At 41.9% G+C, this 20,329-nt stretch overlaps 1 protein-coding gene across 1 annotated transcript in view; it reads left to right on the plus strand.

Moving 5' to 3' along the window:
* Positions 1-16,606, plus strand: part of CHL1 (cell adhesion molecule L1 like) — a gene marked incomplete at both ends in the record, with an annotated part of 56,556 nt that extends 39,950 nt beyond the window's left edge. The window contains 9 exons of the mRNA XM_082487980.1: positions 521-743; positions 3,350-3,465; positions 3,633-3,837; positions 4,071-4,193; positions 5,530-5,709; positions 12,547-12,708; positions 13,399-13,530; positions 14,380-14,452; positions 16,390-16,606. Of these exons, the coding sequence (XP_082344106.1) occupies positions 521-743; positions 3,350-3,465; positions 3,633-3,837; positions 4,071-4,193; positions 5,530-5,709; positions 12,547-12,708; positions 13,399-13,530; positions 14,380-14,452; positions 16,390-16,606 (1,431 nt within the window). The remainder of the gene's footprint in view (positions 1-520; positions 744-3,349; positions 3,466-3,632; positions 3,838-4,070; positions 4,194-5,529; positions 5,710-12,546; positions 12,709-13,398; positions 13,531-14,379; positions 14,453-16,389) is intronic.
* Between the last annotated feature and the right edge of the window lie 3,723 nt (positions 16,607-20,329).

Here is a 20,329-nt window from a genome sequence, read left to right on the forward strand (position 1 = left end):
AGCAGCACAGCAGTTGCACCTTAAATGTCCAGGCGTAGTTTCAAGCATTGGGTGCATATTTAGAACAAATCTAAATTTTAATGACCCAACTTGCTGTGCTACATAAAATTCTAAGATAAAATGCAGATTTTAGCTGCACTGAGGCACACACAGCCTTATGCCAAAATACGCATTTTAGTTGTGCTAAACGCCATGCGGTTTTACATCACACAAGAAAACCTGTGGCAAAACAAAATCTGATGTATGTAGTATGTAGAAATGTGTCTACTAGCAATTAATCTGTTTTTAATCCAACTGCTTCTCTGCCTTTCACCCACCTTTCTCTTGAAGTCATAACATTTTTCTTCCAGTCGTCTTAAAATTAACATGACAGCGAAAAGTTAAAGCTTTCTTTTTCCCCTCTTTTCTCTCCCAATCTTGTAATATGCTCTCCAAAATTATTCTCCCCCCCTCCCCTCAGCTGCTGTTTCATGATTACTGCAACAAAGGCAGACAAAATCTCTTTTAACTTCTTCCGCAGCCATTGAAACCCGCGGAGAGGAACGGGCCAGGGCTGGAGTACAAAGTGAGTTGGCGGCAGCAGGGAGTCGAGGCAGACTGGAACGAGGAGACGGTGAAGAAGCATTCCCTGACCCTGCGAAACACTCCCACCTTCGTGCCTTACGAGATCAAAGTGCAAGCGGTAAATAATTTAGGATCCGGTCCTGAACCAAACGTTACCATTGGATATTCAGGAGAGGATGGTAAGTAGCAGAAACTTTCATGTAAAAATATGATGCGCGGGGGACTGTTGTGATGCAAATGTGGAGTGATGGGTTAGGCAGCCCGTGGCCAAAATTGCTTAAATGCCAGTGCTCAGTGGGATGGGCTACGTGAGAGGCAGATTCAACTGACGCTGGGCGCCGTGGATGCCAGCTTGCTGGAGTTTGAGGGTCTTTTTGTGAAAGGTCACTTATGCTTTCATTTGTCGCAGTTACTGGCTTAATGTGGATACTCGTTTGAAGGCCACGGGCCATGAGAAGTCTATGCAGTGTGACAGTCGTTGTGTTGTACTTGGTGGGAAAAAAATCTTTAGCTTGTCTGGGCCCCAATTCAACACTTTAACACTGTCAGAAGTTAAGTATTCTGGCAAGTAAGTACAAAAACTCAGGCGGTGGGCATTCTAAGTGAATTTATAGATGATGCCCCATTCCCATGTATGCTGGGTGTTACTTTGTCCATTGAGTCCTTGAAGAACAGGTCGTCTTCTCCAGCCTGGGTTTCTGTCCAGTGGCTTTCCATGGCTCCTGAGTGGCACAGTCCCCTCTCAGGCCTCCCTGCGTCTCCAGAGAAGTCTTCGTCCACTGGAGGAAGGCTTTGCTTTGAATCTACTCCTGCTCCAAACCCCCTCCATGTGTCTTCTCAGCACCTGCCCACCTCTGATTTTGGACTCTGCCTGTCCCACAGTGCATCATCCAGGCCAGATCAGAGAAAGACTCTTTCTCCCCTTGCAACCCGTTCTCACAAAATAGATGCCCTGGGCTGCTCTGAAATCACAGCTTGTGATACCCACCCTTTGCACATGCTCTTCAAGCTCCGGCTTCACGGTGGGCTTCAATAATCGTGTCCCATTAGGAGAGGTGAAAGTGCAGGAGGATTGCCCTGCTAATAGAATTAGTGCTGGTGCCATGCGGGATGTGACAGCCCTGCTATGTCTGTGGGACACTGGATAATGCCACTGCCGAGGCCACCCCAACATCTCTGAAGAGCAGCCTGTCCCCTTTGGTGTTTACTGCATGACTAGACAAGATATTTGGAGGCCTGGAAATGTATCCAGCTGCAGGAAAGAAATGGCAAGCCTCACTTTGGGAAGCAACCCAGTTAAGCACTAACACCACCAAAAAAAAAAAAAAAACACACCGAGATTTTTTGGTAGGAATTAAGGATTTAAAACAGCAATGGAGTAAACTGCATGGTGGTGTGCTTGTGTGGAGCTCCAAGCTCCCCTGATCCCAAATACCGATGCGTATTGCATTTGCAGACGCTTAGGAGCAGGGTGTGGGAGCTCTTGGCAAAGAGGGGCCAGGAGGGCCAGTGAATTCTCCGTGTTTCAGATCTGCAGATTAATTTTATTTGTGAAGTCAGTTTTCAGCCCATGCAGACTGTGAAGTCTTTAATTTTTTTTCGTAAGAATTAAATAAACTGACAGTTTGAATGGCCTTTGAAAGGTCTGCAGTGGATTAGCCAATTAAGACAAGCACGTGTTTTGCCACTTATTACAACGACCAGACAGCCACATCCCTGATTCAACCCACCACGTCCTGCAGCAGTTGCTCCCCAGTAGCAGTAGTGTTGGTGCTCCTGCTCCCGCTCCTGCTCCTGCTCCTGCTCCTGCTCCTGCCTCCGCCTCCGCCTCTCCACTGTCTGCAGCTTCTCGCAGAAGCCTTTACGGAGTGCTGTCACCCATGGTAGGTGATATGAGACAGGCGGTGAAGTTAATGCGATAACCACAGATGTAAAAACATTAATAGCTTTACAGAGGGAAACGAATCCTAAGGCGGGCTCTCTGGAGCACTCCTCTCATTGAGTGAGCACATTATCAACCCCTGAATGGACCAGTTGGATGTTTGCAAGCCGCCAAGTGCTTCCTGGTATTTCACCAGCTTAAGGCTTCGGTGCTGGGAATGGTGTCGGTGCTGCTCAGACAGGAGAATCCCCACTGTACGCACAGAGGTGGGCAGTGGGAAGGTTTGGCGGTGCATCTTCCCTCCCCTGTAGAGCGTATGGCAGAAGAGATGATGGATAGTGAGAACAGAGAGAAAGAAACCCCACAGCATGTTTATTTTCTTTGTGTGTCTGTGGCGGATCTAATTTTTATATCTATCAGTGGAAAATCTTCCTCGCGATTCAGTTGTTGATGGATCAAGGCCTGTTTTTTTCAAGCACTATAATGGCTTTCTGTGTTGTGTAGTGATTAAAATCCTACTGTTTAATGAGCTTAGTTGTAAAATGAAATTGATTGTAAAAAAACTTTATGATTGCCTTCTTGAGTGCTGTGTTAATCATTTTTTTTATTCTTCTCACTGCTGTAAGCGTTACTTGAAACAGGAAATCATAAATATTGGTGTAGAAATTCATATGTCCCAGTGCACCTGTATTCCAGCCCTCAGCAAAAAGCCCTGATATGGCAAAATAATGTTTATTGGCCCATTTCGCCCACTGGATACAGGTGGAATGGCTTTTTTCTTGCCTGCAGTAAGACTGCATGAACTGCCACAGCTAGAGCTGGAAAGCCAAGTCCTGTAGCTGTGAACAGTGTGAAACTGAGCTCTTGTAAGTGCCTTTAATATGCAGCACTTTTGTTTTACAGTTCCAGATGCCGCTCCTTCCGGCGTATCGGTGGATGTTGTGAACAGCACGCTGGTCAAAGTCTTCTGGTTTGGAATACCAAGGGACAGAGTTCGTGGACATTTAAGAGGCTATAAGGTTACAAATTTCTCTTTAAATATTTGTATAGAGTTGAATAAACTACTAAATGAATCCCAGATCAAGGATAGATTGCAGTCTCTCATTTCTGGGAAGATGAGAGAAATCAATGTTGTGTTCGGCCCCATACAACATAATTTGTTATAGTAGTACCCATCTCAATGCAGGTCAGTTGGTGGAAAACAAAAAGCATGCTGGATGGAAAAAGGCATCACCCAGAGAAACACTTCCTAACATTTGTAGGAGACAGAAACTATGGGATGATTCCCGGTCTAGAGCCCTTCAGTGAATTCCGCTTAAGTGTTTTGGCTTACAACGCCAAAGGAGATGGCCCGGAAAGCTCCCCCGTTGTGTTTGAAACTCCAGAAGGAGGTAAGGCAAAATGAGAATATGGGATGGAGGGACATAAATAGAAATTGTCCATGTAACGAGGCAAGTTGATTTCCTTCTTTAAAGTAATTGTAAAATCTCCAATATTCATAAAACCCTTCACTAGAAAGGAGAACTGTAGGTGTCAAGCTAAGCTATATCCTCATTTAACAAGTATGGGTAGAGACAGACCTGTTCAATCTTCTTCTCTGAAAGGTAATCCCTCTCTCTTCCAGTCCCTGAACAGCCACGTTTTCTAAGGATCCTGAACTTCGACAAGGACTCTGTCACTCTGTCGTGGGGACTTCCCAAGAAACCAAACGGCCACCTTACTGGCTACATTTTGCAATACCAGATAAGTATGTGCTTGTTTTACTTTGATTTTAGAATTTAAGCTTTGTTAGTTAAAGACAAAAAAAAAAAAAGGATTTATATGTACACAGTTATTTAAAACAGAGGTTGATGAGAAGGGCTGTTTCTGGGATCCCTGTTACAGCCAGAGCATGGGAACAGCGTGTTTTGAACTGCGATGCGCCCACAGCCTGCTAGAGGGCAGACCAAAGTCGTCTTCCAGAGCAAAAAGTGTTCCATGCACTTTTCTGATGTAGGCTTACATTGCTGCCGTGCCCTGTTCCACTTTTATAGACTAATTCAATTATTTCATACTTGCAAATTATACCTAACATAGTAGTTAAGAAGACCCACAAATTGTAGGTGCATATTAGTGAAGTGAAACTCATTCAGTACAAAATAATATGCAATGAGAGCACTTTGGTCAAATTTATTCAGGTCTTCACATTGTGTCAGTGAGCAGCTCCTCCCTGTAGAATGCCTCAGCAGAAGTGCAGACAACTACCACCTGAGTCACATTATTGAGTAATCACATTGAGAAACAACTAAATACCGGGGTTATTTCTTTCTTTCTTGCCTATGAAAGGACTGAGTAGCTGGGAAGAGACTTTGAGGAGATAACCTCAGGTAAGATCCAATATCAGCCCCAGACTGCCACAACACCAGCTGTGAGGTGTGGTGACAATTCAGGGTATTTTATAAGTTCTTTGAGGATGGAACAGGATTAGACTGTGCCCTATTTACAAAAAAAAACAACCAACCAACCAAAAAAAAAAAAAAAACCCAAAGCCCAAACCTGTGTACTTTTGACTTATCTCTGCTGGTACCAGAACTGCCCAGTTGCCTTTGCGAGCAGGGGCTGGAGGCTGGATTGTTCCTTTGTTTTTGACAACTATGGGCAGAGAGTGGATCCATCTATTTAAGCAGTTTGGGAGTGGCAACCCCTCCTTCAGCTGCCAACTGTGCCAAGGCAGAGGGAACGAAGCAGAACAGCCATCCGGTAACTCGCTTGTAAAAGTTTGCAGATGTTTGGAAGCAAAGCAAGAAGCAATTCATATATATTTAATGATGTAGGAGACGGTAATTTTTACCTCCCCCTCAGTATGCGCATATCGAGAATCAGAGAGCTTTTTAAGAACAGTAATAGCTCACTGAGTAGTTTGGGGATTGACATGGAAGAGATAAATCCCATTTAAGCACTTGGCAGGAAGGTAAGATGTGCTTATTCAGGCTCCATCCTTCCTACTTACTGCAGAGTGCCTCCCTCGCAGGAGCGTTCGTGACACGTTTCATGTTCGTAGCCTTTAGCTGCTGGATCTGACTCCACCGCCTTTTCCCTTTCAGTAAACGAAACGCACGAAATCGGACCTCTGAACGATGTCAGCGTGACCAACCGCTCCACGCTCAGCTGGAGGCTTTCGGGTCTCAGCTCCAGTACCAAGTACAAATTCTATGTAAAGGCTTGTACAGTCAAAGGCTGTGGGAAACCGGTCACAGAAGAAGGACTAACGATGGCTCAAGGGAGTAAGTTAATAGGCAATACGTTTTTATGTGGAGAAGCTCTAACAATAATGGAAAAATCTATTGAGAATATTCCAGGCTTGACATTTCCTTTGTAATTAGAGGAAATAAATTTGTTTTTCTTTCCATGAGAACAATCAATGCAGCCATGCAGCCTTCAGACAAGTAGAGCTTATCTATTTCATTTTGCTTTACAGTACTGTGTCTGTTCCCACCGATCAGCTCTTTAAGCCGTACTAGAATAAGTGAATTGCATTTAGTCACAAACAGAAAATTGAAGATTTAAATAATCTGTTCGCAGCAATATAAAAACAAATTCTGCCTTTGCATGGAGGTGGGGGACCGCCAACAACATTAGGGGCAGATATTTGACATGGAAAGTCCAGGTGAACATAAAGTTGACTGCAGCGCATTTGATCCGTTATTTTCTTATTTTTTTTATCAGAGACTGGAAGTGAGCATTTGTGTGCCTCTTACCCTATCCTAAAACACTGATATTCAGTGATTTCAGGCAAAATCGCAAGCACCATACGGTAGCTCCCCTTTCACATTCAGCTGAAATGAAATAAAATGTACTGTGCTCAGCAAGTCTGGAAACTCTACAACAGCGAGGAACAAGTCCCTCCTATTAATCAGAAACCATTGCTGTGCGCTTACCATGGGGAAGGAGAATGTGATAAGCAAAAGAGTCCTGCCTTCATCATTTTAGCAATGATAGCAGTCTGGAACAATATTGACATAAAATTGAAAAATGGTCCTTGTTGTACAACATCCTATTGGACTTCCAAGGTGCAGAATCTCTTCAGTTACTGGTGTTACTGGTAAAACGAGGAAAAAGTAGTTTAAACTCATCACATCCCAGTTCAGGATCCAATCATGAACTATCATCCATTTTCTCAAGTAGTGAAACTCCTTCTCAACTGTCTTGTGTCCTCCAAGCTCCCTCTAGTATACAGGTACTCACGTGGCAGTAACTATTGATCTGTCAGCACGGTTTAAAATTTCTTCTTCATTAAGGAAAGTAAAACATCGTGGGTTTTTTTTTCAAGCTAAAAATATACAATTTCACCTTATTAGTTTCCCTTTCTGGCCTTCATTGGGCAGCCAGAATAATGTGTTTTGATCACTTGAAAGTCTATAATTTCTTTGAATAACCTTGTCAGATTTTATGAAATGCATCCCTGCCTGGTATGCTTAAAAGGACAATAATGCTGCCATTCGTTTCATTCTTGTTCTCTTCTTTTCTTTCCTAAGACTTTGTTTTGGCTGTGGCAATAACCGATTCCGGTGAAATGCTTGCGAATAGAGCAGCATAATTAATAAAAGCCGCAGGAGTCCAGTTCTGTGATTAATGTGTGCTCCGTGCTGGTTCTCAGGCCACCCTAAATTAGGACACTGCATCTGTCACTGAGATGCCACTAGAGTCATTAGTTGCTGGCTAAATTGTTCTGACATTTTTCAACTAAACATGATAGGCTGAAAAAAAAATAAAAATCACTCTTTTCAGTGACCTTCTGGGGGTTTTAAGCTGTGGTATGGGAAGCAAGGCGATTGCTCAAAATTAAAACAATCTCTCTTTTTGAAGAAAGGGAGTGATTTCAAAAGTCAAAGTTGATCCTTTAAAATGACCCACATAAATGACAGGTATAAAACGTGGTGCCCCCTGAAATGAAACTCCCAGACAAAGCACTTGAAGTTTCTTTGGGTTTTGATTCAGTGATTCTATATCTACTGTGTTCTGGTTTTAGTAACAAAAACATAAAGCTCTCATTGTTCATTTTAAGACTTTGAATAGCTTCCACTGCTGTAACACAGCCTTTGCAGGCTGTGCCGTGGGTATTTCAGAATTTCACGACACATTCCGCCAGGAAAGTGGAGATGTTGAGGTGAAAGCTAGGAATTCATTCACATTTTATCATTGATACGCTTGATCTGCATCACTGCCGTTGCTTTCATATATTTGCAGTTATCCTTGCTACTGTAGTCTGGAATCAGAAAGAACAGTCAATCTGTTTTTTTAATATGTACATATGTGAGTATGTGCGTGTCACCACTAAAAAACAAGTCTGTGCAGGGAAAATTGTTGTGCTTTAAATGATAATTTTACCAGCCTGTCATTTATGTGCCACTCGTCTCCTGATGATGAGTTTGCAATGGCATGAATGACTGAATTTAGTAAAAAAAAGTTTCACTCAATTAAATAAATATAACCCCCTGTATAGATAAATGGGCACATCATACCCTTTCTCTGCAACTGCAGCATCTTCCCTGGTGAATGAACCATTCAGATTCCCTTTTTTGTCAGCAGTAACACATTCCTTTGGGTTAGCAACACTTTGCCAAAAGGTCAGTGAGTGGATGCTGATAGGTAAAGACCATCTCGTGCTCATATCTTTATTTCTGCATTCCCCGGTGGAGCAGTGCCACGTTCTGCATCCTGCGCATGTCCAGCGGCGGCGGAGGTAGAGCCCTCTGCTCTGCAGCACTAATTCTGTCAGACGGGGCTGTTTCCGTGTAATTACTTACCAGAGGAAAACCACATTTCAATATTTGTCTCTAAGATTGAACGCAGGCCCGCTGGAATTAGCAAGAAATAGAAAGAGGCGATATAAAAGCTTTCATTTATAGCATCCTTGCTGCATGACCCAACACCGCTGGCGTTGGCAGGTAACACAAAGTCAATGAGATAAAAGGCCTCTTTCTTATGAAAGATCTTAAACGTAGCCAAAGTAACTCAGATGTGAAAGGCTGGTACTCAAGCAAAGGTCTTTATCATTGTTGATAAAATACTGCGGCCAATCATGAAGAACCTGGGAAAGGATATTTGCGTTGTACTGCAAAATAAGTAATAGTTTAATTTTTGTGGCTTTCTCTTGGTTTCATTCCACAGAAGAAGGTATACTGTCTTTAGAAAGTGAGTTTTATCTCTAACTTTCCATTGTCAGGCAGTATTTCTTAAATGACTTACAAACTAATTAAATTTCCCCTTGAAAATGTCGATTTCCAAATGAGCATTAGCCCTCAGAAGCATAACCCAAAATAATGTTCTTATGTAAGTGAAAAAAAAATAATTTGATATAGGAGTCTTTCTTTAACACAAAGCTCCTTTTCATCCAGAGCTACCCGTGTTTCTGGAGGATTACTAAGCACGTATTGCATGTTGAGAATGATTACTGTGTGTCCAGAAATTCAAGCCTTAACGAAAAATTCATCCAGAGGAAGCTGTAAAACTGTAGCTTTATTTTCCAGAGGAGCCAGAGAATAGCAGTTCACCAGTTTAATTATATTTCAATGGCAATTGGCATGTAACTCCCACAGGCTTTTTGAAAATCTTAGCCAGAGGGTACTACCTTCATGACACACCATAGGATGAGGAGAGTAACCATTTGTTACAAAATATATAGGTTTAGTTCTCTTTTGCCACAGGCACAGTGAAAAAGGAAAAATGCAACCTCCTTAGCCATATGTAACCGTTGGTATTGTTACCAGCAAACCCCCAAAATATACCCTATTCACTCACGAGCAAGAGAATCTGCTGAAATCGTAGTAAAAAGTTTCTTTTTCTGTCGTTTATGCCACTCCATGCTGCTGCCACTTCTTTGGCCTGGGGAAGTGTGCTACACACATCAAACCCTGTTCAGTCCTGCTGAACCCGGGTGCCGCACACAGGCTGGAGCGGGGAAAGGAATGTGTGATGTGTCGCTGTTTCAAAGCCCTATCATTTTGAGCAGGAGAAATAAGCATGTTAAATATAATATGCTAAATATATCAGTCTTGGGGTACTCAAAGGAAATACATCAGTGTTGGAGCACTTGGAGGAAATTTGTGATTAACTGTTTGTCTCTGATAGTTTTTTAAGCTTTTTTCCTCCTCTATCATCCTGCCCCAGTGTTGCCTACACAGAGAGCTAAAGAGAAGCAGCAGGAGATGACCAAGTTATAACCTGTCTTCTTGTCTGAGCTCAGATTTCTCCTACAAATGGCAATCGGTACAAATAGACGGTCACTAACTCAATCAGTACAAATAGATGGTCACTAACTCACCTATAAATTCTTCTCAATAGACTTTACATACGACAGGTTTAAGCTCTATAGCTTAAAATATTCCAATTTCGCACGAATTGCCTTGTGCACTAAAACAGCCCAGAAGATGAAGGATACTTGTGATGCATATTTATACACTTTTAATAGCCAGGCAGTAGGGGAAAACTAATGAAAGTTCAACTTTCCATTTATTGCAGCAGATGTATTTAGACAGGTATGGTTATAAATTAAGATGTTGCCTACAATTAGTATTTAGCCGTGAGACTGCCAGCTTTTTTATATAAGTATGTTTTATAACAGATGTGCTAACTTTTGGAGAACTAGCGCTCTTGTAAGTCTTTGGGGGCAGTTTATATTGTTTTTCCCTTTATACCATAAGCTTCTACAAAAAAAATGTGTGTTCTGTTGTTCTCATAAATCTGGAAGCCCGGTAGGAATATTGTAAAATTGCAGTTCAGTGTTTAATGTTCATGCGAGTCCCATGGTATGGCTGATAAATAGTGGGGGAAGACGAGAAGTGCTGGTGATATGCCTTTATTACTAATGCTTCTTCTCCCTTATTGTAGATTAAAAACCTAACCCAACTGCTTTCAATTTTCTGCAGCTAATTTCTGCAGCTCACTGACCTTTCAGTATGTTGAGCTTTTCCTTATCTGTATATCTTTGCTTTTATTTTTCAGGATGCTACACTGCTTTTTCTATTCCAGCCACCAAACTTGCCCCAATTAGCAATGCTTTCTCCTCTGTAGGTGCTATATTGAGTGTGTAACACAGACCAGAAAGAAATCGCATGGAAAGAAACCTCATAATGACCCATCACTGGACACCTGTGCCAAGTTTTAAAGAAAAAAAAAAAGTTGTTTAGTGTTTTGGGATAGGTGATGCCAAACAGCCTGGAGAGCCTATGGTAAACCCCCAATCCCAGGTCAGGTTGGGCTCAAACCCTCATCCCAGTTTGTGCGTTCCGGCCCTGCACTGCTCGGAGGGGCTGACTTGGGCGAGCAAGAACCTGGCAGAAAAGGGTTAATTTTCCAGCCATATCAGTTCCCCCTTTCTGCTTCTGTAAAGAGCTGACCGTTCAAAAAGAAGAGGCTGGCACAAGCTGGAAATAAATAGCTGATAGTTATGGATGGGTTAAGTTGGTGTAAGAAAATGCACAACGAACCACGGCTGTGGGCTACCACTGGGCTCAGGGTTAAGCATTTTGCTTACCAGGAATTCAGGAGAAATGCCTCCTAAGGAGACTCGTGTTGTGTACAGATTGGACCATGTGGTTATCACATCACGCATAAGTGTTACGCGGTATTTCATGCACAATGGGTCGAAGGTTCACATTCATTCTCGTTACTTTGTGGATAGTGTTTGCATTAAACATGTTTTTCTGATGTCTTGATTTTGGAAAATGTAATTAAAATATACCTGTGGTATCCTGTTGTTTAATTTGCAGTTTGATTAGAAGTTATAGCTCATTTTCACATTCTTCATTTAGCAAAAATTACCGATAGATGGATTAATTTATGCTAATAAGCTATGCTTCGGTATCAGCAGTATTTCAGCTGTATGGGTTCTCTCTGGGTCCCGATGGTCTACTAATTTAACTGCTTATTGTAATACATGTATAGTTGCCTTGGAAAACTTATCTTGAACTGCTGCTTTGATTGTGCTTGGATCCGTCTTAATCTTTTTTTTTCCTTCAGCTGTCAACTAAGCTTTAATCTCTGCAAGCTTCTCGCTTTGCTTGTTTACTACTTTAAGTATTAATGGGCATTGTTTTACTGTGAGTGCTAATTGGTCAAGTAGTTTTCAAATTATACTGTGTGCTCAATCCTTAGTTCAGCTGACTTTGGGTAAAGGGGGCAAATCAGGCAACTGAACATAATTAAAGAGCTTATTGGCATGGAGGGCAGGCGCGCTCCCGCGCTGTACCCCTTGGTTGAGCAAAGAGATCCCCCACGTCAGCACGCGGTTGTGAATTTGCTTGCGTGAACGGGCTTTTCACGTTCAGGCAGGGATTGCTCATCTCTGGAGATGTCCTTTTTGCTGTTACCCACAAGTGCTATTTTAAAAAAGTTTGTTTGGTAACCTGCAATCTTAAAGCAGACAGAAATTGCAGTTTTGCAAGTCAAAAGGCTCTAAAGCTAGGGCGACTGGAAGTTCCCTTCTGCCTCTTAATCAAATATTAAACTCATCGGGAACATTTAAATGCCTAAACATCAATTTAAAAGCAGACTTCAGCTCTACCTAAAACAGTGCTTTGCGCAGGCATTGGGGAATTTAAAAGGACATGGAAAATCATTGTCAGGGGAGAAATGAGTACAAATCCCAATGTTAATTTTTTCCGCGAGACATACAAGAATCCATTTCCAGATAACAAGCTGTCTGTGCTTCCCTGCTGAGTTCGGTTCAATGGGAGAAGCATCAAACCCCAGATTATCTATACAAAGCAAGCCCATTTTCAAGTTGTAATTTTTTAAGCACGCATTAGTTAAAGCAGATCCATAATCCCCCATCAATATTAACTTTCATCCTGGGAAATGTACAAACCCCTTCATAAACATCAGGATTACTTCAGTGTGCTGTTTATTTTATCTGATGGAATATTAAAAATCAAATAAGGGAAATGTTTTTTTTACTTCGCTGCCTGCTTTTGACAATCAGATTACCTGATGGCAAATGTTAAAAGTCCTTGTGTGACATATTTGTGTGTTCTTTACGTTATTTGTAACTGTGAGTTTCACGGGCCTGTTGTTCAATGAATACCATTAATCGATATGACTTGAATATGTACATTCCATAGGTAAAGGGATCGGCAAGATTTCAGAAGCAGTAAAGCCCACCCAAAAGTTTCACCCCATTGAGGCACTTGAGCCTGGGACTGAATATACAGTTCGTCTAGTGACTAAGAATTGGGTTGATAACAATAGCATTTTTGAAGATGTAATTGAGACGAGGGGGAGAGGTGAGACATGAAACCCTTCGAGGTGATACAGTTTTATCTGGAATGTAAATAAATGTTGAGGTTACATCTTCCATTGTGCAGTGAAAGTGTACCAACGCCATAATTTCATTGTGTGATTTGTAAGTTGACCCTTGCAGTGGGATCCCGAGGGAGCATAAACGCATCCCCGGTTCTCGGCTGAGTCCTGTGCTTGACGTGACGCACAATAGCCCGGAACAATTACAAACCTTTACAAAACAGTTTTCCCTCTTATGCGATTTCGAAAGGGTAGTGCTGTGATATAATCCATTTTAAGTGTGCCAGTCCAGTGGTTTGCATGTAGCAGGGGCACTTTTAACTCTATTTCTTTCGCAAAACTGCTTTTGCATGAGAGGCTTAACAATTCTCTGTTCAGCTTTCCTATTTGGCATTAATCCCTTGAGTCAACTACTCTCTCAGAATTACCTTTCCAAAATGTCTGTATTGTGCCTTGTAGACTGCACATCCCCCTTAAGTCTAAAAATGTCACGCTCCGGACATATTTCTGTCTTGCATTTCTTGAAGTTGAACGCAATAAGTAGTGATAGTCTGATTCAATTAAGATTGACTGATGATGATGTTATGTATTCGCGTTAGAGTAGGGTGATGCCCTTCTCCTTCCTCTGATTAATTTTCTTTTTTTTTTTTTCACTCCTCTTCTGTTTCACAAAGCCTATGCTGGCATTTACGATGGAATTTCCACCCAGGGGTGGTTTATTGGACTGATGTGTGCCATCGCTTTGCTCACCCTACTGCTGCTAACTATTTGCTTTGTCAGAAGAAATAAAGGAGGAAAATATTCAGGTAAATGGATTTATTGTCCTTTTGCTATGTTCACATGTTAATAACAAGCATCCTTCAGACTTTTATCTCTGGAGGCTGCAAAGGCACAAGCAGAAACATCCAATTAGGATTTGTAGCTTTTGATAAATATCCGCAGAATGGATTCTAATGAATATAAGTGAAACTGCGCTCTCTGCGTGAGATAGTGCTGTGTGCTGCTCAGAGATCTTGCTAAGGCCTTTGATACTGCTCGTTGAATCTTCCAGTATTTAACCCACCCGTAGAGCCAAGGTCCTTCACCAGGTGCACCTCTGAGCCTCCGTTGGCAGAGCTACCTGCTCGCTTTCCACCTGATAACTGCTACGTGACACGCTAACTGACAGAACTTCCAGGGGTACACGCTTAACAGTAGAATATATGGCTAAAAATAATTCTGTAATTTTAAAGCAATGAGTAAGGATTCAAGTATAAATAATTAAGTATAAATCTGGTTGCCCGGAGACGTGGTAACTGCCCCATCCCTGGAAACATTCCGGGTCAGGTTGGACGGGGCTTTGAGCAATCTGATCTAGTGGAAGATGTCCCTGCCTATGGCGGGGAGATTGGGCTAGATGGCCTTTAAAGGTCCCTTCCAACCCAAACCATTCTGTAATTCTTTAAACACTCGCTAGCTTTCTTAAAAATTAGGGAATGGCCCCAAACCCTTGGTGGAAGCATGTTGGTTGTGTCCAGCCAGACATGCAGTGCGAGCTGCTGCCCTCCAGGTTAGGCTGTAGGTGTTGACAGGCGGTTTTCCCATTGCACCTGCGCAAAGAAAAACTCCACGGCGGAACATGGCATACAGATCTGTGCTTTATTTTATTTGTACAGTGAAAGAAAAAGAAGATTTGCATCCAGATCCCGAAGCTCAATCAATAAAAGATGAAATCTTTGGGGAATATAGGTAAATAGGACCTGCTTTAACAAGCGTTTGTGTTTGTTGGGGTTTTGTTTGTTCCAGATGTCATCATTATTTAGGACGTTCTTACAGCATGCAAGTAACGCTATTTTTCACTTTCAAAGCGAACCTCATAGGAGTGGATAACAGTAGGAATATAAAGGTATATCCAGTATACTTAAATCCATCCAAGTTGGGATATAAGTAAATGTTGATGTATCAGTGATTATTTTTCACTTGGGTTTGTTTTTTTTTTATTTATCATTGTATGAATAATGTAAATATATATGGTGATTTGGCCTCCTGCTGCAATGTCCATTGAAGCCAATAGAAAGATTTTTATGTCTTCGGTGGGTTTCTGAAACCCAGTCAGGCCAAAAATCATCCAATATGGGGAATGTTCACTTTGTGCAAGAAAACAAAAGTTTGAAATGCATTAAGAGATGGCAAAAACTCAAACAAACCTCACTACAGAAGTTTCTGTAGGAGAACTGAAACAATCACTTTGGCTGCTTTAAAATAACTAAAGCTTACAATATTAGGTAACTGTGGTACGAAGAAAAATACATCACTGTAAGGACCATGCTGGAAAACTGGTATCGCTGGCCTTAAGGGCGTAAAATTTCTGTTGAAATCCCACTTATATATAATACATTATTTGTACTGGAATAGGGATTTTTTTTCTGCATAATTTCATCTTTATTTAATTTTTAATGCTTTCTAATGGGACAAATATTTAGAAAGGTAAGAAAGTCCTGAGGTTAATAACTTTGACCCCCTCCTTTCCCCCCCAAACTCCTAACTTCTCTTTTTTGTGAATAGAAATGCCACGTGCAGAAAAGTAGCAAATAGTTTTACTGTATTGATTACACACGTTATTGATTATGTGCTGAAGAGGTACAGTTGAGATGAGTTTCTCTGTCCTTCCTTAGATAACGTTACCAAAGCTTTGGCACCGAGTTGGCATCAGCAAGGGTCATAATTGTCATAACTGAGTAATTACCTACCTAGTTCAGAGGCCCAATTTGCTTCTTTTTTGTAATCTTTTAATTTCTGTTTCCAATCCCTCCAAATGCCGTGTTCAGTCAGGAGAAGTCAGGCTGCCTTGGTTCTTCTTCTGCAGTGCCATTAGGAGGCACAGGCAGTGGAATTTCCTTTTTTTCCTGAAGTTTGGTGGTGGGTCTGTCCTTTTTCATAGGCAGCATATGAGCAGACACAGACACTCTGATTCTGCTTTTGTTTTCCCCTGTGCCTCCCCTTTAGCGGAGAGAAACTCCACCAGTTACAGTGAGATAACAGGTGAACAAATGAAAAAAGGGAGAAAATCCCCTTCGTTAGTCATCTAAAATCAAACAAATGCTCGCAAAGCAGTACGATATATGCTAAAGCTGCTGCCTCGCCCCACAACTTTACATCAGTTCACCCACCCACCTCAAAAGAAAAAGGAAATGAATAGGCCCTGAGTATCGCCCACTGTTTTGTAAAATGACAACGACTCTTTCCGTAAAATGCCAAAGGCTTCCCACCAGCACCCATCGCTGGAACAGATCCCTCAGATCCTTTCCAGCATCTCCTTTTCTTTCCCCTTCACTTTCTCTCCATTCTTCTGTCTGTCCAGGGCAAAAAGGGAAAAAAAAAACCCAAACAAAACAAAACCCAAAATACACGTGTAGTTTTCATTGGTGTTTACCTTTTTAACCAAATCCATTGCTGTAATGATCACCAAATCGTGTCTGTGGGGAATCCAGGTGGGTGCGCGTGACCTGTTTGAGGTGCGCCAGAGCAAACAGGACTCACGGGGTCAGATCCTTCTCGAGGTACAACCCGCGCAGAAACGCTTCCCTCGCTCTTCCCTCCTGCTGCTTTCTTTCCCAATAAAAAAGCTGTTTCCATGCTGACAATTAAAAGCTGGATTTTTGGAAAGGCATTTCTTTGTTTTGTAGTGACAGCGATGAAAAGCCGCTGAAAGGCAGCCTCCAGTCAATTAACGGGGACATTAAAGCCACTGAAAGTGCTGATAGTCTGGTAGATTATGGAGAAGGGGAGCATGGGATGTTCAATGAAGACGGTTCGTTTATTGGAGCTTATTCTGGATCTAAGGAAAAAGGATCAGTCGAAAGCACTGGGAGTTCTACGGCGACTTTTCCTCTCCACGCCTAAAACATAAGCAAGAATGATTTATGTTTAATTGTGCTATTTATCTTGATCGGTACTCCACAGTTACCACAGGCGATTGGAAGCAGGTTGCCAGTTGGGCCAGTCAGGAACCTGACGTCCAGGTAATAGAAAAATAAGTCACTGCCACTAAAAGATGATTTTCCATCCTAATTTCTAGGTGTTTTCTTCTAATTAAAACAAAGCAAATAATTCTTTACTATACAAAATGTCTCACGCGGTCTTACCGAAACAGGATTTCTCAGTGTTACATCTGTATACTGAAGTGCTACTCCGTGTGTTTCTTAGGTTTGGAATATGTTTCTCTGTATAGTATTTTTCTTTCCTGTATGGTTGTTGTCACTTTGTACGTACATTTGTATGTAGTATTCCCTCATGTACCGTGGCCTCGGCATCGGAGAGGTAATAACACAACAGGAAAATCAAACAAAACCAACTGGTTACTCCGCAAAGTGACACAACGCATCCTACTGAGAACAACGGTAATTTAAAATACTGGAGAAATATATTCTATATATTGTATGATTTTTTCATAGAGAAATAAACTCCTTTGCTTATGATACTCTAAAATTATTTTAGTGGCTACAGCTGACGGCAATTACCAATACTTAGAGATGCAACTTCATCCACAGAAAAACCGCTCTTAAAAGACAAATCTCTGGCCTTGTGGAAGAGCCTTCTGTCCAGTAGCTGGCACTATTTCCTTAAATACGTTAAGCTGCGGTGTCTTTCCTGTGGCAAGGCAAAACAGGGTTCCCATCCACCGGCGTTAGAAAGGATTTTAATTTGTTTTCCCCAGTGTCTGCAAGCTGCATTTCTAAGCAAACTGCTTGTTGTCTGTCTCATATCTGTATATTTGTGCGCTAGCATACATTTCACGGAGACGTTGTACATACGATATTAATATTGACACAAGTGAAAATCAGCCTTGTTTTATTTTGAAATGAGACACGTTGCTAGCATGAGTCTGTATAGCTGTGTAGGAATGAATAGAATTGCTTCTCAAGATGAGTTTGGACCAGCGAAACTAGTTTTCAGAAGGAGTTGTGTGTTTACCAGTCATAGAGATCTCACATCTTTCTAGTACCGCATAGAATAGACCTACCTGACTTTCAAGAGATCGTTTATTTTCCAGCTATTCGTTGTTAAATAAACAAAAGCGGAAGCTAAGAGAAAATACTATGGTATAGTTTCTTTTATATTTTGTTTACTGAACGCTGGTTGAAATCTGGTTCTTTTCTTTGCCTCTCCAACACTAACTCAGCAAAGCTGTACAGCACATTTTTTTGGTCTTTTTGTATTGGAATCTCCTGAATTTCTTTCAAAGCATTCCTATTTTTGAATATGCTTATTTGAGTAGAGTATCAATATGGCTTCATTTCTTCTTGCACTTACCAAATGACTGTCACTTTGATTATAATATTTTTTTTAAATAGTTGCTGCAGGAAGAATAGATCCTAAAAGCCATTTTGCATCCTGGTAGTAATTAGGCAAATATCCCCACTGGCTCCTTCATGGTCTCCATTACTTCAATGGAAGAAAGAGAGGGAGCAAGAATTACTCACAAGGTCACAAGTTTCCAGTAACGGTTACAACTGAGACCCGTTGGTCGCCCACAGAAGCGCAGAGGGTTACCAGTAGGAATTCCACGGTCCGTCCACAGCTCACCTTAGGCTCGGGCTGCGCCCCAGCGCTCATCGATCTCCGAAAGCAGTGAATGGCCTTTGGTGCTCGATGCTTCTGCATACCTGTTCCTTTTTTTTTTTTTAAAGAGAAAAAAAATTAGCTTGCAAAGGCCTTTCAAATCACCTCTATTTGGGAAAAGCAAACCCCACGCAGCCAGCCCGATGCTGTGTGCCTGAGTATAAAAGGATGAGTGGAAATGAGTCAAAAATCACCCTGATCCTAGTCATTCACTTTCGATTATTTATAAAGTTTTATTGTCTGTATTTCGCTCAATCCAAATGCTGAAAAAGTCCAAAGCAATGTTCATTTTTGAAAACATCTCCATTTTAAAAAGAAGGGAGTGCATGATTGGAGAAATGTGACAATTGGCATCTCACCAGCATTTCCCACCGGCGCCTTTACGTGCTGACTCTTGTCTGCTGCAGCCCCAACCGCATAAAGTCTAAGAACCGATGAGGCTTGGGACAACCTTTGATGCAACCTTCGGGCTGTTTTATCGTATTTCCTTTAGGAATCATCCGCACCAGCCCATGCTCAAGGGTCTATGAAACAGGAACAAAATTGGGGCGGACTCCCCCAAAGCCTGGCTAACCTCCCTGCACGGAGGCTACCACCATCGCAGGGGGTGAGGCTGGAGGCGACCCAGCCCCAGTCATCCCTTTTCTTGTACTTTGGGTCGCTGCAGATCGACTGGACCCATTGTCCCAGAAAACGCCTATGTTAAACAGGCACAAATTTCAAATCACATTAGCGAGTGTCAAATTATCGAATAATGAATATAAATCCCCTGTGCTATCACTTGCTCTGTTGCTGCTAAGAGATGTTTATGACATTCCTGTGATGTGCTACTCATCTGTGCTGGTGCGAGCGCTTTTTCTATTAAAATTTTAATTCGGATCCTTAAATCTTAATGTTGGTCTTTCGTGATGCCTCAGGGCCTAAAAATCATACAGTGACAAAAAGATGTGCAATGGAATTTGGACAGAGCGCACTGACTTTTGAGGAATGTGCCCAATGAATATTAAACAAATGGCTGAAACTCCCGGGGAGGCTCTCTCACCTGAGCTTTTTGCTCTTTCCCAGTCATTTCTTTTCCTTCCCCTCCCCCCCACGCCCCCCAACATCGGGGGTTTATTTTCTATTGTAAGGGTACCACTCATACAGAGTACCTTGGCAAGTGCAAGACACTAATGGGTTTTTAGAGATTTGCTTTCGAAAGTGAACTAAGAGAGCAAGCTCACGTTTTCCTGAGCAGGTTTTTGTCATTGTCACCATGGCTTTTGTAGGGCAGTGTGTTACAGGTGCGAGGAAGTGTGCCCCCATAGGCCGAATAAAAATTATGACCAACTGTACTGCAGTTCTGAAATAGTACATTAAATCCAATTTTTTTTTTTTTTTTGAACTCTGGCCAGGAGTGTTTATTAAAATTAGTTGATGGAAATCTGTGGTGATTTCATTAATTAATACCTAGCAGGGAATTTCTGGCTGCCTGCTGGGAGGAGGGAGTGAGGGACGTGTGAGCATGCAGACCGTGTCGGATAGAGAATTATTAATTACCCAGTGCCATGGCTGTTAGCTCGGTTACATTTGGTTATGATTCGCCGTTACTTTTCGCTGGCAGTGCCAGTGTGAGAGGGGAAACGCCACTTTCAGATTTGATATCTCAGTCAACCCCCGGGATGCAATTTCATCCAGCGAGGAGGAAGCATCTCCCTGGCTCCAGGAATCCTGGCTTGCGGATTTAAGCAGCCGCCCCTGGAACAAGAGAGGGACGGACAGTTCTCAAAAAGTTGTGCTGTTTTCACTGTGCGTAATATTAAACAAATAAAACCAGCTCCTCCTAACTAAGGGGAAAGGAACCCTGCGCGCTAGTTCCCACCTAAGTGAGCTGTTTGCGTTCACAGAACAGAGATTTCGTATGGATTGTAGTCTCAGGCCTAAGTTTTTATTAAAAAAAAATAATATATAATGTAATTGCACAATCAAGGACTTGTAGGAATGGCCCCAGCTTCATCCTCTGGC

This window comes from Vanellus vanellus, assembly GCF_965231255.1.
Source record: "Vanellus vanellus genome assembly, chromosome: 9".
NCBI classification, from domain to species: Eukaryota; Metazoa; Chordata; class Aves; order Charadriiformes; family Charadriidae; genus Vanellus; species Vanellus vanellus.